Source organism: Thermobia domestica, chromosome 3, assembly GCF_964235325.1.
Source record: "Thermobia domestica chromosome 3, izTheDome1.hap1.1, whole genome shotgun sequence".
Taxonomy (NCBI): Eukaryota; Metazoa; Arthropoda; class Insecta; order Zygentoma; family Lepismatidae; genus Thermobia; species Thermobia domestica.
In genome coordinates, this window is record NC_137456.1 from 252,330,381 (window position 1) to 252,344,850 (window position 14,470).

At 40.9% G+C, this 14,470-nt stretch overlaps 1 protein-coding gene across 1 annotated transcript; it reads left to right on the forward strand.

The window, feature by feature from the left end:
• The first annotated feature begins 5,997 nt into the window (after positions 1-5,997).
• LOC145682196 (uncharacterized) lies at positions 5,998-7,386 on the forward strand. The gene has a single exon (XM_081753780.1). It carries the CDS (start codon positions 5,998-6,000, stop codon positions 7,384-7,386), a length of 1,389 nt encoding a protein of 462 aa, XP_081609906.1.
• The last annotated feature ends 7,084 nt before the right edge of the window (positions 7,387-14,470 follow it).

The window sequence follows — 14,470 nt, forward strand, 5'->3', positions numbered from 1 at the left end:
CCAAATGTTTTATTGGAAACTCTCTTGTTTCTAAAGATCAGTGGGAGATAAGGTTGAGCGGTGAATAGAGTGAGGAGTAGGACCTATATTCCTGTGATGACATTGAAGTTGTTCTGTTTTGACATAGCGGTGACCACACTTTTCACCCCTTTTTGATCCAAATTCAAAGTTTACTAATTTTATACAGTTTCAGCGAGGTAATACAGGATGCAGCCAGTTCTTTGCTAAGCGCGGAAGGAGATTCCGAAAAAATGTGTTCTTTACTTTAGTTCAAGAGTTAAGAGAAAATTAAATAGATATATTTTCGCCAAGAAATCGTTGATCTCCAAGAATAACAAAATACGTGACCTGTCGTCGACCTAGTTTGAAGCATTCACCATCGTTAACAATATCACATCAACTACAACAGCGAACCTCGGATTAGTACGGCTCATTTGTAGCCGCAATTGTCATCAAAAAGAAAGGAGCGATTGATTTCGATACTCAGCAGCTAGTATTAGTAGTAGTAGTTTTCCTGCAAACTACTAGGCAAAAAAGGAGGGGTAAAATAAACATTTTTCTTTGTTGTTTCGTTTTCGTTCAGAAAAAAATATTTGAAGAAAAATTGTTAATAGAAGAGGGTAGAAAACAAAAGTCAGGAAAGATTTGTAGCGTATGAGCATGTCACAGCAATCCCTGATGATTTCAGTGCAACCGTCACTTCGAAAATATTTGCTTAATAGTGTGAGTTGATGAATTAAGAGTTGCTTCTCAATTTGTAAAACGAAGAGATTGGTTAAAAACGAAGAGACAATAGTTGTGTAAATTCCGTTGACGAAAATGTAAAAGCAGAGACATCGAGAAATAGCGAAGAAAAATCTAAATAACATGTTAATTTGCCAAAAGACGAAATACTTTTATTTATTTATTTCACATTATAAAGGCTGTTATGGCATCTCCAGCTTGATGACGAAGATATCACAGAGATAACGTCCTTCGTTAAAGGCATTGGAAATGAGACTACTTGGGGCATATAATTTAGGTACCATTCCGACATATTGTCTGGTGTGAATGAAGAAAAATTTATCTTAGGATAACTGATCTGCAAAGGTTTTTTCACACTTTCCTGACCAATTATTATTATTATTATTATTATTATTATTATTATTATTATTATTATTATTATTATTATTGAAATTTACATCTGTGTGAACGGACCTAGGTTTAAATTTCGCAGGAAAAAACTGTTCGAGTAATTCTATTTTTAAATAATCGGTAGCCATCCATCCGCACTGGTTTTTCCAAGCTTTTCTTTGACAGATTAAGTGAATGCTGGAATAGTGCATCAGCTTATAAGTCCAGGGAGTGTCGGACAGTACACTCAAGCTTTAATAATTTAATGAGCGTGGATGAAACACCTTTCAATATCTGAGAAAATGTCTGATCACGGAAATTGATATCTACCTAGTGGTTGGGATGGGCACGAGTCGAGCTAAAACTTGACTCGACTCGAAACTCGAAACGAATTCGAGTCGAGTCAAAGGTAGTTTTCTGGGGACGAGTTCCGAGCCGAGTCACCATTTTGAGGTCGAGTTCCGAGTCGAGTCGAGTTTGAAAAATGGCTCAGTCGTTTAGCTCGTTTTAACTCGTTTTGAAATCATTGCCTGATTAGACTGGAAAGCGAAAGCTATGAGAAATGTAAGCAGTAATGTGGAATATTTTTAGTGTTGCTCATCTCGCTTCGTCTCGATTAACAAGACTACGGCGTCGGGATGTGGCGCCCCCATCGCCCAGTTCTTCGGAACTGCAATCAGCCACTGGTCCTCCAGGTTGGGGGTTGTGCCGGGCCGATCACCCGGCATTTAAAACATGCGATCGAGCATAGTTAAAAATATAAGCCTCGGATGTGGACTGCTCTTTTAGAATACAACCTTACAATGGACTGGTTTTGCTTTTGGATTTTCTTGGATGACGCTGGACCCGGGGCCGTGGGACGGAGGAGTGCAGCGCATGCGCACCCAGCAGGACCGGAAGGAGTGATGCCCTGAAAGGGAATGCTGGGAGTCTGTGGTGCGGGAATCTCCAATGAACCATTGGTTCCTCCCCTTACACGGTGGGACGTGGGTCCTCTCAAAAGTACCCATCAGTCGGCGGTGCAAGTGGCTCTGCCTCCTTGTCATTTTGACTTGGTGTCACAGCTTAGCTTGCTGACAAGGGTCATGCAGGTAGGACCTGCCAGCCTCGTTGGCCGCTTCGACCCATGACGGGGAAGCTGAGAGGATTTTGGGCTTTCTATAGTTATGGCTACGCATCAACCACCCACCCAGGACAGAGAGAGAGAGGAAAAGCTTGGTCTTGCACCAAGATATTTAATTATTAAAGATAGATCAAGTGATACCGTTGGAGCAGTAAGTAAATTGTCACCGTTCATCGTTCATCGTCAACTTCATCACATTGCCACAGGAACGTTTCCTCCTGGCCATATTCGCAAATTACGGAATGGGACGCTCCTTGTTCAAACGACCACAGAAAAACAGTCACAATTACTTCTAGCGAGTACGCAGTTAGGACCTGTTCCTATTCTGGTTGAGCCTCATCGACAACTAAACACTAGCAAAGGAGTCATCACTTGCTTTGATTTGAGAGAGTTACCAGAGGCGGAAATATGTGCCGAACTTAAGGATAGCCATGTGACAGACGTCCATCGAATTACTACGAAGAAAAATGGTACAATACAGCCCACGGATTCGTATGTCATTACTTTCGCTTTACCTGACCTTCCAACGCATTTGAACGTTGCTTACCACCGATTGAAGGTCCGCCCGTACATACCACTACCCTTACGGTGCTTCAACTGCCAACATTTTGACCACTCAGCCCCTTCTTGCCATGCCTCTGTCATCTGTGGCAATTGTAGTTCTGCAGCTCATGGTCCGGCCCCATGTGTGGCCCCATCGAAGTGCACTAATTGTAAAGGTGACCACCCAGCTTGGTCACGTGACTGTCCTAATTTTATGGCTGAGAAGAAGATCCGTGAATTGATGGTAATCGAGAAGATCTCCGCCGCTGAGGCTAAACGAAGACTACAGCCAAAAGTCAACTTCGGCACCAGTTTCTCCTCCCTTCTAAAGACCAGCAGATCCCAAGGTACTCAGACAGTCAATTCTGCTACCCAAACTGACGTTGCGGTTCCCAGTGCGCCAGTCTCTTCCAAGGCGTCCCGTACCACTGCTTCTTCTGTGAACCCAGGACTATCCCGCACGAAGCACCGATCATCATCCGCTTCGCAGCCTAAGCTTCCATTGACAGATCGTTCGCCTCCACAAATTGTTAAGCCCATTCCTGCTTCTCAGCCTTCTGCCGCTCCGGCAGCTGGCTCTATCTCGTCTGCTCCTACTCACTCCATAACTCAGTTTTTGAAGCAGTCAAACAACCAGCCTCCTACCAACCCCTCACTAAGAAGGAACGAAAAAAACAGCTCCAGGCTCAAGCTTCCAAAGTTGTCTCTCCCTCTTCCACTGCTTCTTCTACCAAGGCATCGAAGAAATCTTCACGCACCCAGTCTTCTAGCCCACCTGGGGCGAAGAAACAGAAGCATACGTCACGTAGTCCACCTAGTGATGACGAGTCTCTTATGGATGATATGGTGGAGGAGGAGCTCGATGATTTTACCCTTGTGGAAGGCCGTGAAAAAGGCAAGCGCAGTACCTCGCTTCTTGTTCTCGATGCTTGTTGAACATGTCTCTTCTTCAATGGAATTTAAATGGCTATTCCACTCACTACGAGGAATTTAAGCAGTTATTGACATTGTTTCATCCTACCATATTCTGTCTTCAGGAAACGCATTTTACCTCTACTAGCAACTCAGTTCTCTCTGGTTACACTGTATATCGTCATGATCAGCTTACTGCAGGTCGTGCAGCAGGTGGTGTAGCAATTGGGGTCTCTGATGCTTACCATTCTGCTCTCATCCATGTGAATAGTGCTTTCCAGCTTATAGCTGTTCGTGTCTTCTTAAGACAACCTGTTACCTTTTGTTGTATCTACCTTACGCGTCATGACGTCTTTACTGCTGTCGATCTTGAACAGATTGACCGACAGCTTCCATCCCCATTTCTGTTTGTGGGTGACTTTAACTCCTACCATGGACTGTGGGGCTCTCCTCGTACTGAGCCGCGAGGTCAAGAGATTTCCACTTTCCTTGACAACACTAACTCATTGCTCCTCAATGATGGCAGTCCCGCACATTTTACTACTGCTACTGGTACCTACTCTTATTTGGACCTCTCCATTTGCAGTCCTCAACTTGGTGCCCATCTTACTTGGCGCGTGCATGATGATCTCTGTGGCAGTGACCACTTTCCTATTCTTGTGCATGGTCTTCCGCTCATCCATTCTGCTCCGTTCACTGCCTACAATCTACGTCGAGCAGACTGGGATCATTTTTCCGCCACTTTTCATTTCACTTTAGAACCTCGTTTTACTGTTGATGGTCATTGTGAGGCCTTTGAGCAGAGTATCCTGGCAGCTGCACACGACTCTATTCCTATCTATGCTGGTTCCCGGTGTAAACGCACCGTTCCTTGGTGGTCTGAGGAGATTCGTGACGCTATTCTGGCCCGACGTCGAGCACTCCGTACTTTTCATCGTGCTCCTACAGCTGATAATTTGGCTCAATTTCGTCTTCTTCGTGCTCGAGCCCGCTATCTGATTAAGCAAGCTAAGCGTCACAGCTGGCGCACTTATGTTTCTTCTCTTACTGCGGGCAGCTCCATGACAGCGGTCTGGTCGCAAATTCGTCGTCTACAGGGACATGTTTCCTCCGTTGCGGTTCCATCCCTTATTATCGATGGTGTAATGGTCACTGATCAGGACTGAATTGCTGCTGCATTCGGTCGTCATTTTGCGGATGTCTCCAGTTCTACTCACTACTCCGCTGGATTCCTCACTTATAAACAACGCACCGAACGTACGCCACTTCAGTTCCACTCTGCAACCGCTGAAGCTTATAATCTGCCTTTTACTACTGCTGAACTTGCTGCTGTTTTGGATTCTATGAAGGACACGGCACCTGGTCCTGATGGCATCTGTTATGCTATGCTCCGGCACCTGCCTGACGATGGAAAGCAACATCTTCTTGACCTGTACAATCGCATCTGGCTTGAAGACTCCTTCCCCGACGAATGGCGTGAAGCATACATTATTCCTATTTTGAAGCCTGCTAAACCTGTCACGTCCAGTGGAAGCTACCGGCCGATCGCCTTGACTAGCTGTCTGTGTAAACTTTTGGAGAAGATGATCAATGTCCGCTTAGTCTGGTTTCTTGAACACCATGGCCTCATTTCCAATCTTCAGTGTGGCTTTCGGCGCTTCCGTTCCACTACTGATCATTTGGCGCATCTTGAAAGTGCTATTCAGGATGCATTTCGTCATCAAGAACATCTGATAGCCATCTTCTTTGACCTTGAAAAGGCCTATGACACCGCTTGGCGATATGGCATTTTGAGGCAACTCCATCTCTGGGGCTTACGTGGCCACTTGGCTCTCTTCATCCAGAATTTTCTATAACAACGTTCTTTCAGAGTCAAGCTTGGAGCTACTCTTTCTGCACAAGAGAATGGCGTTCCACAGGGTAGTGTGTTGAGTGTCACATTGTTTGTTGTCGCAGTGAACAGTGTGATGTCGCAGCACTCCCCTTCTGTTCATGGGCTGCTTTATGTGGATGACTTTACTATCTACTGTCGCTCACGTGATCTCCGTACAGTTACTCGCCAGTTGCAGTTAGCGCTCAACCGCCTTCACCGATGGTCTACCACTACTGGTTTCAGCTTTTCTCTCACCAAAACACACTGCGTACATTTTTGCCGCCTTCGCCACTGTACCTATGATCCTGAGCTGTTCCTTGGCTGTTCTCGATTGTCCTATGTGGATCATGTTCGTTTTCTGGGCTTGGAGTTTGACTGACGACTTACCTGGGCTGTTCACGTTCGAGACCTGAAGTACCGCTGTCTCCGCTCCATGAACTTACTACGTTTGGTGTCCCATCTTTCGTGGGGTGCTGACCGTGTGGTGATGTTGCGACTATATCGTAGCCTCATCCGCTCCCAATTGGATTATGGCTGTGTTGCATATGGTTCTGCTCGACCTTCCATCCTACGTCATCTGGATTCTGTTCATCTTGGCCTCCGTTTGGCGCTTGGAGCTTTCCGAACTAGCCCTATTCCTAGTCTCTATGTCGAGGCTCATGAACCATCTCTTTCCCACCGTCGGGACAGCCTGCTCCTGCGCTATTATATTCATATCCGTGCCGTACCTGACCATCCTTCGGTCTTTGCCCTTGAGGCTGGTGCTCGCTATGACAGATATCAAGCACGACCTACTGCTACCCGGCCTTTTGGCATTCGTGCTATAGACCTTGGGGCTTCTCTTGGACTCGATGTCCCTGCCATCTATCCATTGGGTCTCCTGCCCATTCCTCCATGGACAGTTCTTCCACCAGTTGTCAGCTTCCATCTAACGCAATTTAAGAAGTCTGTTACCAGCAATCAACAATTTTGTCAGGAGTTCTTCTCTTTTCTGGATGCGTACCGTACCTACACTGTCTTCTACACGGATGGTTCGAAGCATGAAGATTCTGTTGGTTGTGCCTTCGTCACGGATGATCATAGCGCTGGCTTGAAGCTCCATCCTACTTCCATTGTGTTCACTGCTGAATTGGTTGCTATCCTGGAGACTCTGCATTATATTCGTCGACGCCATCTCCGACATGTTCTCCTGTGCTCTGACTCCAGCAGCGCTTTACATAGTCTCACGGATGTGTCAACTGTGCACCCTATAGTTCAGCAAATTCTACTCTCTTGCCATTCCTTACGACTTGCAGGTTGCGATGTCCAATTTTGTTGGGTGCCTGGCCATGTTGGTATTCCAGGGAACGAGCGTGCTGATCGTGTTGCCAGAGAAGCTGCCCTTACAGAACCTGAGTATCCGTCACCGCTTCCCAGCTTTGATATTCGCCCTGTAATCAACCGTCTTCTCCTTCAGCGCTGGCAGACAAACTGGGATGAGCAACTTCAGAATAAATTGCATGCTGTCAAGCCGCGACTTGGTGTTTGGGCCACGAGTTCTCGTCCTTCAAGACTGGAAGAACGACGATTGGCACGCTTACGTATCGGGCACAGCCATCTGACCCATGGCTACCTGTTACGTCGTCAGAACCCGCCTTCCTGCACCCAGTGTGGTGCATTCCTGACCATCCGCCACCTTCTTGTGGAATGTGTTCCTCTTGCTCCTGAGCGAGCCCGCCTTGGCTTACCAGCTGATCTGTCTACCTTGCTCGGAGACGATGTCCAGATGCTCCAGAAACTTTTCACGTACTTGCAGCTTTTGCACGTCTTGCGTGATCTGTGAGTGCATTTCTCACATTTCTTTTAATTAATTTATTTCTGCTTTTATCTACCGTTTGTGTTTCTTCATGGTGGTTTTATGCTTGTCATAGCATTTCCTTGCTTTTATCTTCTTTACTGCACTGTCATATTCATTACTAATTATGGGCTGCCCCACGTGTGTGCACCTATTGCCGAGCTGCCCCGGCAGAGAAGATTAACATGCTGTTGTGTACTAACCCGTCCTTGTGTTTGTGTATCGAGTTTGCACATTTCTTGAATGCTATGACATTTTAATTCATAAATGACCGAACACCTTTTACTTACTCCAGACTTTGCTTTTACTTTATTATGTCTGTGATACTATGCTTTTTTGTTGTTGGGTACTTCATTTTACTGTCAGAGAAGGGTGCAAAAGACCTCGATGTTGACGCGCCCATATAAACCCTTTCAATCAATCAATCAATCGATTAACAAGACGACAATGGATTTTTATAACGAGACAGCCTCAAATGTCGTGAGCACTAACATAAGTATATACTGTAGTTCTCACCACCAAGGCTGAGACCTGCACGGTGAAAGTTTTGAGCCGAAGCAGAAGCCCAACCCGTGTAAGGATGTTAATCGGCTTAGTTCGGTTCAACTGAGTGAACAACTCGAGCCGGCTTGGTTGAGATGAGGCACCGACTTGGCTCAGGTGAGCCATTGTCTCGAGCCGGCTCGGTTGGGATGAGCCATCTGCTCGGTTTATTTCGGCTCGTGTCAGTTTGGGTGGGTGAGCTGTTGGCTCAGCTCCATAGTGAATAAGCTGTGAGCTTAGCCACTGGAGCCATTGAGAACCCTAAACCCGGACCAAGCAGTTTTGAACATATATGCCCGGCACCCTCTAACTTTTGATGATTTTTGGTTCGAGTCCGGATACTTGATCCTCCGGAACTCAAACCCAGAACCTCATGAACGATGTCCTTGCCTCCTAGACTTCACGACTACCGAGGTCAGCAGTCAACTAGTTTTTAGTATTCAGATAAAAAACACCTATCTTTCATGTTTATACACGGTGTTATAATAATAATAATAATAATAATAATAATAATAATAATAATAATAATAATAATAATAATAATAATAATGTTATAGTAATAGTAGTATCATTGGTAATAATTATATTGTCTATGTAGGATACATAAAGAAAATACTTGAAACTACACACAGCATTTGGCTCGATTTGGCTCGATTCGACTCGAAACTCGAGTCTAGTTGGATGAAATTTTTCGAGCCGAGTTCTCGAGTCGAGCTCAAAGATGTCTGTTTCGAGTTGAGTCGAGTTTCAGTGAAAACTCGCTCGTGCCCATCGCTACCTAGAGGAGCAAGACTTGCGTATTTTCATATTTGCTTACACGGTTTTAATAATAAAAAGGAACTAACTTAAAAATTCAAATTTAAATTTGTAAAGTGAAAAAGCTCCCATTTTTTTAGTTTACAACTTCTATTTCTTTCAGAAAAGACTTTTAGGAGGAGAGCATTTTTTGTCTTTATCTACTATCTATTTTTTCTTTTTTCCACGGTGTGTATTTATTTTATTTACTTAACACGACCACATACCGCTCAGAGGCCATTTATACTGAATATCTAACAACAAAAACAATGGAAAGGATTTGGGAAGGAAAAAAACGAAATCTTTAATTTTTACGTCCCACGATTGTGCCGACTAGGCTAAAGGAGACAGTGATGATGAAAAGTGAATGAAAATTGTGGAATGAAGTAAGACGATAATCACTGGTTCTTTTTATATAATTTGAGCCATTAAATAACACATACTCCGTTTTTGTGTTAATTCCATTTATTTATATTGTTGTCTTGACAACGAAATACCAAAATCTTATTATTTTAAAACATTTGAATATCTTATTATATATTTACATTATATCTACATACTATTTCTTTTTCTTTCTCTTCTTCTGACATTAAAATCAAACAGGCTAGTACATATTTAGAATATCTTATGGTCCAAATATACAATGTATCGTTGTATATTATGGCGCCCGACGGACTTTTCTTTTTATTCATTTTATTTAATAAAAAGAAAGAGAATTCTGGACCGTCTACCTCGTATACTTGAAAATTACAATTCATATATATATATATATATATATATATATATATATATATATATATAATATTAAATTTTAAAACAATATTATTATCATATTGAATATCATATTTATTTTAAACTTTTATCATCATCTTCATTTATTTATACATTTCAACGACGATAAGGCACATTCGAAATTTGATTGAAAGTTGTTTGATTTTAAGTCCTTTTTCGGGTCCATTAAATGCTGGATACAAGCTATTAATTATTTACTTAGGCTTCATGAAGAATATTCCGAGAAAGATGTATGTGATATTTATATAGTTGTTCTTTGAACACAACATGATCGAATATAAAATATAGTTAAACAAGATATAGATTAAGATTGATATAGATCGATAAAATTGATATAGATAAGATATAGATCGCATAATAATTAACGTCTTATTAACATCATAACATGAATAATGTAATTGATATAGCATTTTGGCAATCATAGGAAAACACATAAATAGTATGAAACACAAATATCAAAGAAAACACATAACATTAAGACATATGTGGCCATATTAAGAAACAATTTGATATATTCTTTCGGACGTCCCTACATTAGGTTAAGTTACATGACCAATGAATTTGTTGCATTGAAAGTCATAAACCGGAATACAATCTTGCGCGTTATTTACATCTACAGTTCTTTGTTTCTTACTTTGAGAATTTTCGTCATCTATGGAATTTCTACGAAATCTCCATCGAACGTGATTAGATCTAATGCTTACATGATTCTTAGGTGAACGTAATCGTACTACACTAGGATTAGGTTGAGTCACACAATCACATTTACCGTCACTACTAAGGTTAGGTTCGGTTATCTTACCGGTAACGCTAGGTTCCGTTCTTCTTCGTTTCACTGTAGGTGAAATATTGTGCCTCCTAATGATTCTATATTTGTCCTTTACATGACATCCACGATGGTCTGACCTGCCATGGTTTCTGTTTCTTCTGTAGTTAGGCTCGGTTACATTACCGGTACATATGGATTTAACTCACCTTTTACATAGGGATCACAGTTTAGTCTCACATGGATACTTCGAACTTGGTTCCGATTAATGTTAGTTTGGTTCAAGTTGTCACTACATTGTACGATTGAGGGATTTTCGAAATCTCGCAAAGTCATGTTTAGATGACTGACATCAACGCACTGTGTCATGTTTTGTAAAGGCATCATCGGATTGCTCACTATTATCATATTAGTCTTGTCATTAAATGCACAGTCCAACTGATTCAACTCAATCGGGCAATCAATACAAACACGGATAGGAACACACGTCTTCTTTCTGAATTTCACAAATACTGGATTCAACTTTCTTCTTGCTACATGAGGTACTGTCATGTATATGCCATTAGATGATTCCATAACCATTGCTTCATCTTTAAGATTAGTATTGAGACATAATAGATACTCAACATGATACTGATCGTTCAAGTAATCAATAGCATTCACTAGACGACAACGATCGTACCTTTTCACACTTTGATGCATGCCGAAATCATCATTACACGCAGCATCCATAAGACAATCAAAAGAATGCGACTGTAAGGAAAAGTTAGGATAGTCTGTTTCAACCAATACGGCAGTATGCTTTTGTGAAAACTCCGTAAATTCCACGAACGTAGATTCAAAGTTTGCTTTCTCCGTGGTTTCTGTAATGCCAACAGAGTCCTGTACTTCGGTGCATCTTTGTAATATCTTTTCCATTTCATCGTAATGTTCGAATTTGGCTACAATTTGTTGATTCATCTGTTATAGTTGCTGTTGTATGCCATCAATCTTCTCAAATTCCTCATCACTACGTCGAGCTTGGTCCTTGATTTGCCGTGATCTTTCTTTTAAAGCTACCAACATGTTTAAAGCTTCCAATTTATTACTTGGTTGTCAATCGTTTCACTATCAGTAACATTCAACAACATATGGCTCAATATTGATCGCTTTTTACTATACTTCCAAAACGATACAATTACTTTTTCTTTCCCTGGTTTCCGGCACCATCTAAGACGATAATCACTGGTTCTTTTTATGTAAATTGAGCCATTAAATAACACACACTCCGTTTTTGTGTTAAGTCCATTTATTTATATTGTTGTCTTGACAACGAAATGCCAAAATCTTATTATTTTAAAACATTTGAATCTCATTATATATTAACATTATATCTACATGCTATTTCTTTTTCTTTCTCTTCTTCTGATATTAAAATCAGCCAGCCTAGTACATATTTAGAATATCTTATGGTCCAAATATACAATGTACCGTTGTAGAAGAAGGTGGGAGGAAACGGAGAACCCCGAAAAACTACATACACGGTGTTTGTCTTTCTCAAAGTTCACTTGGCGCAAGCTGAGATCGAACCAAGAACCCACGAACCAGAGGTAAACGTCCTACCATTTAGCCATCGCGGCCCCAGGATTTGGAAAGGAATCGGCCAGCCTTTTTAGTAGGAACTATCCCGGCATTTGTCTGGTATGACTAAGGCAAACCCTGTAAAACCCCGGTCAGGATGGTCGGCAGTGGGAATCGAACCAACTAACTCCCGAATATGAAGCCAAATTCTACCAGTTGAGCTACTTCGCTCCGTAAGATTGTCGTTTGTGATTTTTTTTCTTTTTGAATTGTTGCTGACGGGAAACCTAAGCCTGGAATCGAAAGAAATTATTGGACTAAAGTTTTAGATGGGAATACCGATACTAACAGATTCTAACTTTCCACCAGGGCTTAATTCAGCCATAAAATTTCGTCGATTTAGAAGTACAACTACTTCTACAGCCTGGCCTGCTTGACGCAGAAAGCCAAATAAGGTCTTAAATTAATCTATAATACAGAAGATATTCTTTTACTTAGTTTCTGGTTGATAGGTTAAGTTGTTCGGTAACTATTCTCCAAAATGCAGCTCTCTCCATCAAGATTTTTCTTCTTGTTACCTCATACACCATTCCAGGTTGTTATGCAACCGATACGCGCAGAAAGCCAATGCGAGTTGCCTATAAGCAAGAATATTCTATAACTATCTGATAACTATAAGGACAGATTTTTCATTAGTATTAAATGAAGAAATACTGGTTGGTAGGGCAACCATAAAACTTTAAAAAGCATAACAGAATAGTTCAGTCATGGTTTGTACCTTATTTCTAGTTGTGGCAGTTACTTATGTTATCAAGTTTGATTATAGATGCAAGTTTGATATCTTTAAGAACACTGTAAAGCGTAATGTTCCAAAATAAAGTATAAAGCATAATGCTTTATTTCTTCATTTGAAAACTGTGTTCTCAATTACTTTCTGCAAAAGAAACGTTTATTTAAAATGCTTTTGTAAAAAGAATGCTCCAAAGATAGAAGCCACCAACAGACACAATAACAAGCAAAAAAGTTTATTACACCGAAGTTGAAACCTGCGTTCTTCCAGAGAGAAATTCACCATACTATTTCTTCTAACCTATTAGTATTTGTGCTATTAATCATCAGAGTTCAATTGTTTGCACTTCCCCGTGCTTATAACTCGGGAAAAACGCTTTATTTCAACTACGGTGCAATAAGATTTTTTTAGATTTTTTTGTTTTCGTGTCTACTTTCAACCTCTATGCCCTGTAATAGGAATTATGAAACACCCCGTATATATATATATATATATATATATATATATATATATATATATATGTGTGTGTGTGTGTGTGTTGTGTGTGTGTGTCCAACAACGGATGGAGCGTATACCCACCTAAAAAATTAGCATTACATCACTGCCTGTACCACCTGTTACTAAGAATTGGGAGGATAATAGTGTATCATTCTCATGCACCCAGATTCCTCTTCAGCCAGCTTATACTTTCACAATCCACAAAGCACAAGGCATCACACATGACAGAGCTATAATAGACATTGATAACAGAAAAGCTAGTCTGGGTTTAACATTGCAATAAATAGATGCAAAACATTATCCGGCATCATGTTCGACCCAATGTTCACTGAACTCTAATAAAAAAATATTTACCTGCATTTCTACAATGTCGGAAATATGAAGAAAGTTTAGGATTATAAATCTCTGATATCCGACTGATAGATATGAGTTCTGGTGCAGGCATCGTGACAAACACCTTCAAAACCAAGAAAAATACAGACAAATACAGACAAAACATGCACTACAACCAGTAAAAAAGTTAAACTAATTGAGAAAAATATAGACTTAAGAACTATGAAAAAATGGTATTACTAATGAATATTACGTCGACATAAATTAGTACAAGATTTCTACTCTTATCTAGAAAAGGCCGGTGTAACGGGCAATTTTTACCCTAGCAAATTATTACTCTAGAGGGTAAAATTTGCCCGGGAAAATTTGACGTCAACAATAGGGGTACAAATATTATCGTGAAAATATTACCCTACATGTCAATCAAATATATTGTTGAAAGGAGGGTAAAAATTGACCGGGAAAAAATGACTTCTCACGTAAGAGGGTAATAATATCCCGGGCAAATTGTTCCCTATAGCTAAACTCGCTTAAACTACACAGTAAATTTCTCCTAAAGAGGGTAATAATTGACCAGGAAAAAATGACTTCTCACGAAAGAGGGTAATAATTTCCCGGGCAAATAGTACCCTCTTGCTAAACTTTATAGAATTACAGTATACACTTCTCTTAAGAAGGGTAATAATTGACCAGGAAAAAATGACTTCTCACGAAAGAGGGTAATAATTTCCCGGGCAAATTGTACCCTATAGCTAAACTCGCTTGAACTACACAGTAAATTTCTCCTAAAGAGGGTAATAATTGACCAGGAAAAAATGACTTCTCACGAAAGAGGGTAATAATTTCCCGGGCAAATAGTACCCTCTTGCTAAACTTTATAGAATTACAGTATACATTTCTCTTAAGAAGGGTAATAATTGACCAGGAAAAAATGACTTCTAACGAAAGAGGGTAATAATTTCCCGGGCAAATTGTACCCTATAGCTAAACTCGCT

Coding starts and splice junctions, on each gene's coding strand:
- LOC145682196 (XM_081753780.1), top strand. CDS start 5,998: ATGAACTTACTACGTTTGGTGTCCCATCTTTCGTGGGGTGCTGACCGT.